Source organism: Cylas formicarius, unplaced genomic scaffold (assembly GCF_029955315.1).
Source record: "Cylas formicarius isolate icCylForm1 unplaced genomic scaffold, icCylForm1.1 PGA_scaffold_10__41_contigs__length_53128322, whole genome shotgun sequence".
Taxonomy (NCBI): Eukaryota; Metazoa; Arthropoda; class Insecta; order Coleoptera; family Brentidae; genus Cylas; species Cylas formicarius.
Window position 1 is genome coordinate 52,643,929 of NW_026844214.1, and position 14,833 is coordinate 52,658,761.

At 32.9% G+C, this 14,833-nt stretch overlaps 1 protein-coding gene across 1 annotated transcript in view; it reads left to right on the forward strand.

The window, feature by feature from the left end:
- The first annotated feature begins 1,131 nt into the window (after positions 1-1,131).
- The window catches only part of LOC132697278 (long-chain fatty acid transport protein 4-like), a 32,341-nt gene continuing 18,639 nt past the window's right edge, over positions 1,132-14,833 (forward strand). Inside the window, exons 1-4 of the mRNA XM_060662640.1 lie at positions 1,132-1,390; positions 5,569-5,672; positions 9,792-9,942; positions 12,299-12,536. Of these exons, the coding sequence (XP_060518623.1) occupies positions 1,388-1,390; positions 5,569-5,672; positions 9,792-9,942; positions 12,299-12,536 (496 nt within the window). The 5' untranslated portion in view covers positions 1,132-1,387. The remainder of the gene's footprint in view (positions 1,391-5,568; positions 5,673-9,791; positions 9,943-12,298; positions 12,537-14,833) is intronic.

A 14,833-nucleotide genomic window follows, 5' to 3' on the forward strand; every position in this document is an offset into this window, starting at 1 on the left:
TAAAATATTTATGTAAATAAATGCCTGTACCGATTCTAACGATGTCGCCTCGTATATATGTATGTCAACAACTCGAGAGGTATGCTCTGTTCATAGATATAAGAAAGTGACCAATTGCTTTTGAATGGGATTATCCAAGAGTGGTTGGTTAATAACATACAATTGTGGTCCCTAATAGAAAACAATTTTATACCCACCTGTGTTTAATATTCTTTGGTTTGGTATACTACTTAGTTTAAGTTTATTAGTAATCATTCTTATTTCGTGTGTAATACAGCGTGTGTTGAATCGTGTGCGAATTATGCAAAATATGTGCGAGTCTAGTGTATCTCAGGAGATGCTCCCGCCCAAATGTAGAAAACACTGTTCTATTGAGACTAAGGAAGTTATAAACAATGTTTATTTGCAAGCAAGCATCTTTAGAAAAAACGGCCACATTGACGAAAATTCCAACATCACTGTATGGAAAATTTGGTTAAAAAAAAACTAGTTCCAAACATTCTTCCTAATAACGTCATTGTAATGGAAAATGCAAGTTATCACAGTGGACAGTTGACTAAAACCCCTTCCTCATGTGACACAAAAGCAACAATCCAAAACTACAAGTATAATAACGACATTTATTTTCACGAAGATTATACCAAAAAGCAATTAATTGAGCCTCTACAAAGCTTAAATCTATAAAAGGAATACGTCTATGATAATTATGCAAAAAACCTAGGACATTCAGTTTTAAGGCTTTTCCACCTTACCACTGTATATTATATAATATATAATAATAATAATAATAATAATAATAATAATATAGAACAAATAATAATTAGAACAGGCGATGATAGCGATAGTGATACTGATATATTATATGAATCATTTTAAGTAATTTAAGTGGCTAATTAAAATAATTTGTAATTTTATTTTAGATTTAATCATAAATACATACATAAATAAATAAATACTGTTTAGTATCTTTCCTAACAAAACCACAAATAATTAAATTCTAAGCAAAGTACGGACCTGTTCGGCCATATTTCATTCTTACAGCTTGCCCGGGTCTTGCTTAATTCGTATCAGTTAGTCACTTTCTTATATCCATGAACAGACTTTACTTGGTTATATTTTTAAATACCTACAGCAATATACCTCTATTAAAAAAAAAACTAGATGCGGGTAGATTGACCTCCCACCAGACTGCCGCAAGCTGACGATCAATGAATTAGTACTCAGTACCAGTAGTCTTGCGTTGACGTTCGTTGAACCGGTTAGTATGTGAGTTGGCCTCTACGTATATTGGCGTATTTTTACTAGTGTGTTTGTGATTAAATCCTCCACGCGTATCGGGGGATGAAATAGAATAAGTGTAATAATGACATAAAGCTCGTTTGACAAAATGGTAAGTGATTTTTTTATGCAATTCAAACGGAGGATATAAAAAAAACGATATAAGAAAAATAACCGCTCTTCTAGTACGAGGCATGAGAGGAACGTTTTTTTGTGAACTAAGTATTTACTCGAATCTTGAATGTACTATATTTATCGGAAGCTTTGAATAATTAAGCAATTAATTAAATTAAAAATCTTAGTGTCAATTGCAAGTCAAATTTAAATATATATATATATATATATATATATATATATATATATATATATATATATATATATATATATATATATATATATATATATATATATATATATATATATATATATATATATATATATATATATATATGTTTTTTATAAAATATTTGTCGTTAAACATTTGATAGTCATTTTGCTTGCTGATTACGAAAATATATACATGTCATTAGCGGTAATTCGGGACTCTCGAAGAGATCACACGACGGGAAATTACACTTTAATAAGCGAAATTTCGATATTAAAAAATTGATGGGTTTTCGGTTGGGTTTAGGAAAAATCCATTTCTTATGTGGTCGATGTTTTTGAAATTTTATTGCTTGCTTTCTTCCGAACTCCAAAAGAGATCACATTTACAGTCGAAACGCTATATAGCGAAATTGAAGGACTGCTTTTTTTTTCGTAAATTGAACTGAGGTGGCTTTTACTTGATGAAAATCCATTTATCAAAATAAATAAGAACTAAAAGTTCAGATTTTGATGAAATTGTATATTTTGACATGACATTTGTTCGACAACACCGTGTCTGTTCTGTTCTGTAATATTCTGTAATATTTAATTATTTTTATAGATACTTTAACATCTACTTAGGAACATTTTATATAAATATTTGAGAACTACATTTTTTAGAGAGGGGCTTCTTCCCCATGATACATAAAAAATTTCTTAACTGAATATAGGGCTTGTTGAATGGTTGGTGGTGGTCCCAGATCAACTTCTTCATCTTCTTCGTCCTTTTGGTGCTCTTCCTCACCCTTTCTTGCTTGTTGTAATATGGCCTCCCCTGTCAAGTCTGCTGTTGTAGGCAAATCCTGATCTATCACCATAAAATCTTGCAACTCCTCAGTTGTAAACGTAATTGTTGTTTGAAACTGCTTTATCCACTCGCTTAGTGGCTGATCATCTTCCTAGTCCTGTTCGCATTCTGTCTCGGTAATAAGTCCTGCATGACGATAGGAGTGTTGAATTGTTTCTGCGGGCATCTCGTTCCAAGCTTTACTAATAAAGTTGACTGCATCTAGAATATTCATGGAAAATTTGTCTTCGGAGTCGATCATTTAAATGCTTTTCCTTTATCGACTCTTAAGACTTTTTATTACGCTCTGGTCCATCGGCTGTAATACACTTGTTGTTTTTTCTGAAAGAAATGCCAATTCAATATTCCGTAGATTTTGAATATGGGCATGTGCAGGGCAGTTATCTAAGAGAAGTAATAATTCTGCATCCCATTTTCGTATCTCCTCTTCTAAAACTTGCGATGTCATCCATGCAGACTTGTTTGCCTTGTAAATGACCGGCAATTGCTTGCAATGTTCTTAAAACATCGTGGGTTAGTTGATTTCCCAATCACGACTTTTTAATTTTATTTTAAGAAAAATCAGTGGCGTACCATCAATGTCTGCCAAAGCAGACAGTGCATTTTGAAATAAATGTGATAAAGTAAACAATGTCTCTTAAAATATCTAAAGTGATATTTTGAAAACTTTACCACTGTGTATATCAAAAGTTAAGACGTCTCAAGTTTCATACGTTCACATGAAGTTTTGTTTTTAAAATGGACCCAAAATCGGCCGCTTAAGGTTAGTCAACCATAGAATAAAGTTCATTATTTCGTCGGCTTCAAATGTTTTGAGAAAATGGCAAATACAAAAGTTGTAAGGACTGTTAGGACGCAGGATTTAAAATTGTTTTAAAATATAGAGGGTGGTTTAAAAAGTGTGTCTAATAATTAATAATAATACATACCTAAACTAAATGATTTTTCCAAAATTTTATTTTTTTTAAAAAAATACTAACTTTCACACTTTGCCACGCACCTCTTGGTCTAAACCATATATAAAATCAACGCGAAATACTGGTCAGAAAAGGAAAAAAAATATATATATAAAATAAAAAATAATAAGAAAGAGGAAAAAAAAAATTGAATTTCTTGCAAAACTGGGTCGCTAGGTGCTTAGTTACCCGTAGTGCTCAGAGTTTTGGCGCGGGGGGAGGGGGGGGGGGGCACGAATAATAAAGCAAATATAGCACTATTTATCCTTAGGGCGCCAGGAAGTACCAGACCTTCCAGTCTCTCAGATGGTGTGAGGAACCCGATGTTTTACAAAAAAAAGAGAACATTAACGATGAAACCTACCATTAAATTTAAATTGGTACAATCGATAAAAGATAGTCTTGAAGGTTAAGGGGACAAAAAAAGAGACAGATGAAAACTGGTCTACGTTATTTATTACGCGTCGATAATGAGAAACTATAAATCCGCGACATACCGTAACATTTCTAAAGTGTTACAACTTGCAAAAAAATTATTTTTTAAGGCGTTCCACTCATATTTGACATTTGCGTTATTCCAAGATGTAGTAAAAGATGTATGCAACTGAATTTTAATTAAATGCTACAGGGTAAATGTTGGAAAAATTTGTAAAGTTTTAAAAATGGCTATAAGACATACTTCATAAAAGTTGCAGGCTTTTGTAAGATTTAATTTAAGTTTATTTTCAACGCCTCGCGTGGAGAGTGTGAAAACCAGTACAGAAAAATTCCAAACATTCGATTTTGAAAAATGTATGTTTCATTCGTCATGCTTTTTTGAGCCTCCTACGTTAGAATAATTTCGAATTGTGCATCTTTAAAACTTTTGTATTAATCATTTTCTCATAATGTTTGAAACCGATGATATAATGAACTCTTTGTACATTACTTCATTTCAGAAAAAACAGGATTTTAAGTATATGTGGTCTCTTTTCGCGAAGAAGGCAATAAAATTGCCTAATTGTGTTTTAAACTGTCCTTTTTGTTGTCTTACATCGTTTGTTCTCCCTTATTGTATGTTGTATGAATCAGTTGATCGAGAATATATTTCGTCCTATTTTTGTATATATAATATAATATTAATTAATAATTATTAATATATGTGTATTAGGGTGCCTCTAAAAAAGATTTTTTTTTAGCTCTTAGCCTCTCAAATGTTTCTTTATGAAATAAAAAAAATTGTCACCAAAGATGAGCCCTGTAGATCAACTCTAAGGGATCGCTATTTTTATTTTACTTTCAGATTTAATTAACATGGAAAAAATTTATATTGTTAAAGTTGAGTCTTGAAGCTTTCCAAAACCGTATAACAAAGTATGATTATCATTAAAAGAAGATTACCGCCATTTAAAAACTACTAAATTTTGAACTCTTCAGAAATAGCTTCTAATAATTTTTTATTTACATAATTTCTCACAATTTTTATCCTAACTAACCCTGATTAGAAAAATGATTTTAAAAAAATTGACAATTTCAATTCTGCATAAGAAAAGGAATTTAAAATATTCGGAAGTATTAAAATGTCGTTATTTTCAATACTTTTCAATTCATTTTTTAATCCGGGAATAGTCAGTATTATTATTTTTATGGGTTACAAATTTCAAAAATGGCTGCCAGTACATAGAAAAAGAAACATTTGAGAGCTAAAAAAAATTAAAAAAATTTTTGAAGCACCCTAATATGTATAAATAATATAATTTGCGATTCAGAGAGAATCTACAACATGTGAGGTAACTATGAGTACCGTGTCATAAATTTTCCTCTTTTTTTTGTCGCAATAAATGATTTAAACTAATTGCCTCCTAAATTCTAATTGCCACAATCAAACTAAAAAAAATTGACACTTTTTTGGTTAATGATTTAAATCAACACTCAATTCCGATTCAATAACTTTTGTCCTTAAAATTTAACGAAATTTTGAATTTGTCTCCGTTATTATCGGAATTTGACTTTTCATAAACCTAGCCCAAAATTCATTAATTCCTTAATGTAATATTTCAATTGTTTCCCTGTTTTATTTTTGATTTTTTAAGTGTAAATAACTTCGCTACAATCGACAATACTCAATACTGCTAATTGAAGTTAAATTAGCACCTTGACTGGCATAAATAATTGTTTCAGATTTTGTTCGTCACCCTTATTGTTCTGTTCGCTACGTTTCTTATCGGAAACAGAAGATACAGATGGATATACGTCCTGTTTAAAACGCTCCCACGGGATCTGCTGTAAGTAGTGTCATAAATTTACTTTATATTTTGCAGGAATTGATAGCTCGATTCACGTATCTCACGTAATTAAATAATTAGACTCTATTATTGACAGTTAACAGAGCTCGACACCGCTTTTGATTATTACCGGAAGCGGATATAAATTTATGTGGGTACGGGTCCGCTCGGGGAAATTGATTTTTCTAAGAAACTTCCACAGGCCCCTGCAATATTATTTACAAATCTTCGGGATTCTTCCTGCGTCGGTTATTTATATTATATATTATTATATTCGCCAATCATCCTGTCGGCTTCTGAAGAGCTTGACTGAAACTGGCTCGTATTTTACTCTGTACCTGCTTATATATTGTTTGAGGAGGGCGCTAATGAGAGGCATAAACACCGTCTCGGATGACTGATTCCCAAATTGGTGACAGGTAAGAGGCCTGACTCGCGGTTAAGATTGTTCGATCGTTTATAGATTTCTATAGACTCTCGGACTTTTCGTTGGTAGAAGAACTGATTACATGCAAGAATTTTAGTTTCATCGAATACAACAGCCGATGAGTTTATTTGTCTTAGTCGTAAGGCTCTTTCTTGCCGCATATGCATGGAATGCTGCAAACTCCTGGCATGTCAAATGGAATTTTGTCTTTGACGGACCGAAGATGTTGAGAGATTTTTGGACAAGTGGTAAATCTGGTTTTGACGTTATACTTCTTTAGAACTTTTGATATGTGGATGAATTTCGTGAAACATTGATGCAGTACGGAAACTAATTTTGCAGGATCGTCATGTGTTTTTCCATGAGATTGAGATATCTTTGGGCATTAGTGGGACCAGCATACATACTATTTGCTTGAACATCGGGCCGCTAAAAAAACTTGTCTGCGTTGGATTCCACACAATTTGACATCAGCTCAAAAAAAGGCTCGTGTTGATTGGTCGAAGGAAATGCTAAAAAAATACGATCGCGGTGCTTCCAAACACGTCTATGATATCGAGACAGGTGATGAATCATGCATCTATGCATATGAGCTTAAAAGTAAGCAGCAGTCGACTGTGTGGGTCTTTCAGAATGAGACAAAGCCCACAAAACCACCAAACCAAACTAAAACTAACCAAAACTGGCCACGGTGCAACTGTTTCTTTGGTGAATGGCAAAATAGTCAATTCTGAATGGTACACCACCATTTGTTTGCCGAAAGTCTTCGAAGAAATTAGAAAAACCAACCGTCGAAGACGAATCCACGACGGCAATGCTATCTCTCACCGATTTGATTTGATGATCCATCCACCATATAGTCCTGATTTAGCACCTAATGACTTCTTTCTATTCCCATACATTAAGAATAAACTACGTTGGCAACGATATTTGACATCAGAAGAAGCGATTGATGCGTTTAAAAAGCATGTTTTGGAGATGCCCGACTCAATGTGATTGGTTTTACCGGATGCAAAAGTGTATTGATCATCAGATAATCAATAAAGTCCTATTTGTTGGTAGCTTATAGGTTTTTATTACAAATCCCGAAATATAAAAGGTAGCCTTCGTACAAATGCCTGATTTTTGAACATGAAAGGTTCGAAGATTATTTTCATTCAAAACTCCCAAACTGTAGAGCAAGCAATTCTGCCCTGAACAGCAAGTTTCCTCGTACTCGTTGACGGGTCCGCCTCCACATTTTGAAGTATTCTTTCTTCTCTTGTAATGATTCTTTTATACCTTGGTCTCCGTTTATTATCAGGTTTCACCAAGTCTTCTGTGTATGTTGATGAATGTACAATTACCGTTTCTATTGTGATAAGCCAATCGAGATACAAAGCTAAGGTTAGTCAGAGCCTTAACACGCAGTAGGAATCCAGAAGATTTCAAAATATAATTGCGTCTAAATGATCAGATATTATCGTCAAGTTAGATACGCTTCTATCACTATCTTAAACCTCATAAATATTCTGAAGAGGTACATTTTTATATTGCCCATAATCGTTCACAGTGCAGAGGTGCTGATTTGTTATCTTACGTCGCCATAGAACGTCCGTATTGATCGATAAAAATTCGATAGAGATAACAAACACTTTATGAAATCTGATACAGTAGATATGTTATAGTTTAGAAGGCACCGAAGTTCAAGAGGGCGACGATGATATCATCATTACGTGTCTCTTGCAAAACTTGTGGCACGCATTGGCGTCTAGGTTTTTCGAGGGCTTCTAAATTAAGTGTTTGAAATGATCCACCACTGATGCGTAATTAATTTTACCTATACAGTGTGTCCTGACGGGAACAAAACAAAGCAACTAAAAACGGTTTCCCTACGATTTTAAATGGAATATTACTCTTAATATTATTTTTGGCCTATTAAATCAATACGCTCCAGGGTAGTACTAAGGAAATTAAAACCCGATAATTTTTGTTTTACAGTGCCCGCCTAAATGGCACTGTGAAATTTGGTAGGCACGTGTATAATTAAAACGTCAAATTTTTGACATAAAAACAATATGTCAAAATGACAGCAGGGCTCCATTTTAAATGTAAGAAGGATCATGTGAAACCTCCTTTTAATGGTCTTTTGACGTTCTATTCGCATGTCAATTTTGAAAGCATACGTCAGTTTTCGCGAGACAAAAAATTAAATAATTGCCAATTTTCCACTTTTCCTAAAAGGTGAATGGCCAGCTCGTTCGCCAGACCTAACACCCCTATATTTTTTCCTATGGAAATATCTAAAAAGCAAAAATTATGTTTGAAAGCCCAATTCAGCGGAAGATCTGAAAGATGTTTTCGGTGTAATTCCCCCAGAAACTTGGCGTAATATTAGGAACGAGTTCAGTGTTGTCAAAATGTCCTGGTCGCTAATTTCGAACAATTAACGAAATTCGCGAAAATCGACGAATCTAATGTTTCCAAAATTTGACAATTTGACAAAATTAGATATTTTAATTATATACGTTCTTACTAAATACCAGGGTACATGATTAATTAATTAATTACCAGATGCCTTTTGGTTCTTAAAATTTCAACTAGATGTTTTTTTTTTCTATGAGTATCTTCAAAATAAAGGTCAAGCTGACTAAGGTTCTCTTACAATTCCACTTTTTTGCTGATCGTTGTTACTTTTTTAGCCAAAGTGCGCAATTTTCAAAGAGTTCACTTCACTTCACAGTCTTCAAAATTCCTTTTTGCCATCATTATATAAAAGTATAAGAAGTATCACTAAAATACCGACACATGATGGACTTATTGCGGTGCATACTTCTGGAATACCATAACTACTTCAAATCACTTCTTCATACTGAGTACGTTAACAAATAACTTGTTCCTAAATTTATTTCTATTATCTAAAAATATAATTTAAATGTTTTTTTTAAAGATATCTGTGACGTACTTTAAGCTCTTTCACTTTTTGTAACAAAACAAATATTTATTTTGAAAGTGATCTAAGTCCTTTTAAGGTGAGCAAGGTTATATTGTACACTTAATAATAGCAACTTTTTAATATTAAATGCGATTTAACATTGCAAGTCAACCATATATCTTACGTATATTTTTAATTTTGTAAAAACGCAAAACCTTTGTATTTCAAGCAAGAGTACAAACAAGATAAATATATTACATATAAACAGTTAAACCAGTGTAACCAGAAAGTAAAACTTTGGATATATAGGTACACTCTAAGAATAATTAATTTACAAAATAAACTAGATCTACTGTGCCTGATGTGTGATAAATTTGTATATAGAATAGAAACAATGCTCTCCAAAAACCTTTTTTGGTAATTGTTTAAATTTTCAAATGGACGGCCGTTTGACGTGAATATCTTTGGACTGGAAAAGAGTGTTTGCAAAAATATTATACCAATCTAGATTAAGTTTATTTTCTTGTGTAGTACACAGTCTCGATCTTAATGTTATGATATCGTCAGCTGTTCGAGTCATTATTATTATTACAAAGAATAAAGTGCAGAGGAGAACCTATTATGCTTATTGATAGTTACTTAAGAATGTGTACATATAATAAATATTTAGCTATTGCTGTGATGACCAGCATGAGTCGGAAAGACAGACAATAGCGTTGCATATAGTGCTTAATTATAGTACGATTCCCAGAATGGGATTGAAACTGATCGGTTTCAGGGCTGGTTTCCGATTCGCACAACTGAACTTCACCATTTGGAAATGGGAACGTAACCAGGAAACTATCCCGAAACTGTTTACGAAGTTGGTCGACAAACATCCGGACAAAGTGGCGTTTTATATCGAGGATCGACAGTGGACATTTCGACAGGTATACCTCGACCAGAAATATAGTGCTTTCACAACCGACCCCGGGATCTACTTTGCCTACTGTTTATTGCAAAATCGCAGCCCCTTATAGAACACCCTGCCGAGCAAACCCTTACCCTTAACCATTCCAGGACCGTCCTGGGAATTTATCTACCTACACTAACAAGCGGGACATAAGTATGTTTTCACTCTTTTTCGCCGAGCAATACTTGAAACGTGTACATAAAAAAATAGTGCAAATGGTATCGTTATTAATATACAAAATATTAAATATAATAATAATAAAGTATCAGTAACTTAAAAAATCGTCACTATCGCTACTAATCGTTCTCGATAAATATTTTCTTATTTTATGACTGGTTTTTCAAAGTTAGACCAGCTTTGTACTGATATTTTAGCTACCTCTTGCTGAATTACGTTTATGGTACTATCACTAAATTTTGGTGCAGTGTTATTTCTTCGTTTACGTTTCAAATAAAAATTTCAAGTTTCCACAAATATTCGTTACGGTCCATCTCAGGCAAGACCCACTTAATGCAGAATAAACATAAACGGTCCTGCGATGGTCTGCGGTTAAGGTACTGTAAAACAGTTAAAACGTCAAAGCAATGAACGCACTACATTTTTGGTCGTATTATAATAGATTCTTAATTATAGGTGCAGTGTTATAGCTCAGACGCATTTAATAATAATAAAAATAATTACTAATTTTAGTTTAAGCCCGTTCATAGAGAGTAAGAAGATATTCTTTATATTTTATTTTGAAATTTGGGTATCATCCGCAAAGGCTTGAATTTTACAAAATTTTAAAGATCTCAAAATATCAGAAGTATAAGTAAGGAAAAGCAGTGAGCATAAAATTGATAGAATTGACATTAGTAAGTAATAGATCGAAATATTTCATTACATTAATCTCCAAAAAATTTAGTTTTTTTGCTTTTTGTTTCATTATGTAAAATATCAAAATTATCGACGAAACCGGTGCATTTCTGAATTTAAATGAACTGTTAATGAGATTCTTAGATGTTTTACCAGTTTGTCCGATATAAATTTTGGGACATGATCTCCAAATTCTGTGTTGTATGACTGTGTCCGGACACAGTCATGCGTAACAGCTCAAATCACTCGTATACACACAAAATGGCTGCTTTTCACTCTTTTATACACAGACGTGTTAATACGCCACTCTCAACAGAAAATTACAACAAAGAACTTAATATCACAACAAATTGCACTCAGCAACGGCTACAGTCCGTCCATTATAGATAAAATTATAAATAAAAAACAAATCCAGACAACAGTAAACTCTATTTATCCGAAACCTAATACAGAACACAAAAAGTTGTGTGGTTTAAAAATAGCTTTCAGAACTAACAACACAATAGGAAAATTTTTAAAAAACAATAAAACGAAATGTCCAAAATATCAAAAATCAGGTGTCTACAGGTTGAAATACGGATCTTGTCCCAAAATTGATATTCTACAAACAGGTAGATCCTTCAAGAAACGCATTAACGAACATAAAAGAGCGTTTAAAAACAATAGTCTAGATTCTAAATATGCTACACACTTAAACACAGAAAAACACATTTTTGACAACAGTTTTGATATTTTACATACGGCCACAAAAAGTAGAAAATTAAATTTATTGAAAGCCATGGAGATTAACAAAATGAGACATTCAAATGTATTGCCTAACGATCATTTAGATTGAAATACCTCTCCATTATTAAACTTAAATTCTTACAGCAACTCTAATTAAGGTTTTATTGTCATTTTGCGGTATGTATAGTAGCATGTAGTTTGTAAATATTACATTTGATAATGATGATATTTCTGTTCATACTGCTCAGAAAATTACATTGCCTTTAGAGAATTTTAGATAACATACCACTCATTTTAAAAGAATCTTTTCAGAAAAAAATAAGCAAACCTTTATAAACTGTCTACAAGAACAAAAGTGGAAGGATGTAATTTTGACAGAAATGGATGATGTCAATCAAGAGTGGAACTTTTTTATGAATCTTCAAATGTCAAAATGATCATTTAGATTGAAATACCTCTCCATTATTACTTAAATTCTTACAACAACACTAATGAAGGTTTTATTGTCATTTTGCGGTATATAGATATAGTAGCAGGTAGTTTGTAAATATTACATTTGATAAAGACACGGTGTTGTCGAAACAATCGTCATGCAAAAATATATAATTTCGTGAAAATCTGAACTTTTAGTTCTTATTTATTTTGACTATATTTTTGGTCATACTGTAATTGTTTTTACGCCAATCCAAAGCTCGTCCCTCTAACGTAAGTAATTTTTTCGACCTATCATTCTGCGGCCACTAAAATTTCAGGTGGAGGAGTTTAGCAACCGGGTTTCGCACTACTTTAAATCCCTCGGGTACAAGAAAGGGGACACCGTGGCATTGCTCATGGAAAATCGACCCGAATACGTCGGGATATGGTTGGGGTTGTCCAAAATCGGCGTCGTCACCGCTCTGATCAACACGAACCTGTCGTCCGATCCGCTGGAACACTGCATAGGCGTCGCCAAAAGCAAAGCGGTCATTTTTGGATCAGATTTCTCTAAAGGTACCAAAAAATCGAAAAAATTGTTTGAAAAAATCATTATTTTATAATCGTCATTTTTGAGCTGGGTAAACTGAACTCAGTGTGATCAAAGAAATAATTATTCCGCCCACTAAACAGTGAAGCCTTTTAGAAGACTGTCTATTTAATTAAATCACGGGATATTTAGAATGTCAAGGGAGTGTAAATACAAGACTTTGAAGATTTTTGCTCTATTGTCTCATGCTAATCTCAGAAAAAACAAACGACGATCGTAAGCTGTCAAAATGACAACATCATTTTTTTTTAAAGGAATTCCAAATGTAATATTTTCTTAAACCGTAAATCTTTTTTTCTTGATTTCAAAAACATAATTTATTAACACTTCATTCAGCCGTTTTTGAGATATTTCTCAAAAGAAAGAAGAAACAGTTGTTAGAAAATGTTCAATTTAATTTGGCATCAAGATGGCGCACCTCCATATAATGTCCAACTGTCCAACCGAAATAAAATTTATCATAATAAGCCTGAAAGTTTACAAGTGATATCGTTTTACAAGATCTAAACAGAGAAAACACTGATTTTATCACCTCTTGTATTATTAGGAAATTGAAAAGAAATAATGGAGGTTATGTGGAAAATGTTTAGCTTTAATTATTATTTTTATTGTTTGAATAATATAATTTTATTTTTCGCAGTTTTTCTTCCTCAGTATAACTTATTTGAAATATTTTAAGTTATTTAACTTACGTTGCATGATCTTTAGTTTCAAATTTAGATAATATGGTTGCTATCGAGGCAGACCTGACCATTTTTAAACAATATGGCTATTGTCCAGAAATCGAACGAAAATTATTTTTAAACTTAAATATCTAAAAACGGCCAAATGATCTACTAGAACTACTATTAAGATAATAACATATAGGGCATTCCATTATTAAAAAATGATGTCGCTGTCATTTTGACATCTTGCGATCGTCGTGTGTTTTTTCTGATAATTGCATAAGATAATAGAGCAAAAATCTTCAAACTTTTGCATCTACACTTTTTTTTTTCTATCTTCCAAAATTAACCCTTTAAGTGGGTGTTAAAATATATTGAATAACCCTGTACAAGGTACTTGCAATTGAAATGTTACAACAGGAAAAAGCTACTTCTTAACTAGATAGAGCAAAATCGACCTACATATCAAGGGATCGATTTTTGAGAAACATTTAATATTTAAAACCGCATCTTCATAGGAGCTCAACCTATCAACCTATCAATTTCAAGTTGAAATCGAGCTATCCCAAGTAGGGACCGTGCATGAATGAACTAATATAACAGTTCAATAAAAAATCCCTACTCTTAAAATACAACAGTTAGCACGGCACAGTTCTTGTCGGTTAACATCTTAAATATGGCCCTGGCTTGGGGTACACGTGCTGAAAAGAATGGTCCCATCCGCTTTACAACAGGCGGGTCTTCAACGTCATAAACGGTATATCGTTCGGAGAACTCTAACTGGAATATTTCGTAAATAAACAGTATATCGTCGGTATACAAGAGAAAGTGACCAAGTCCTATAATAACAGTTTTAAGCTATTAATATTTGAAATTTTTACAAATATAAAATTCAATTATTTCTTGTAAGTTTATTGTAGTGGAAATAAATATTGAATAGTTAACTTAAGTATTGTTTTATTATAGTCATATACCTATTATTATTTTCTGTTCTGGTGTTGTTTTATTAGTCATAATATAACTATACTTATTATTTTCCTATTCGAAGGAAATTAACGTCAATTTGTTCATCTAACATTTATTAACTACTTTTTGCAAAAGTTCTGTTGTTTCTGGTTTTTGTCCTGAATCGAACTTACTGACGTTTCGCCGATCATCCTGTTGGCTTCTTCAGAGCTTGACTGAAACTGGCTCGCATTTTACTCTGTACCTGCTTATATGAAGGGAATAAACACCGTCTCGGATGACTGATTCCCATAATGGTAACAGGTGGAGACCTGAGTCGCGGTTAAGATTGTTAGGTTGTTTATAGATTTCTATAGACTCTCGGATTTTCCGTTGGTAGAAGAACGGATTACATGCAAGAATTTTAGTTTTATCGAATAAAATTTCATGTCCGGTTTTGTGATTGTGTTTAGTTGATATTTTTCGTCCGGTCTCTCCAAGGTGTTCCTTTCCGCATATGCATGGAATGCTGTAAACTGCTGACATCGCAAATGGAAGTTTGTCTTTGACGGACCTAAGATGTTGCGAGATTTTGGGACAAGTGATAAATCTGGTTTTGGCGTTATACTTCTTTAAAACTTTTGGTCAGTGAT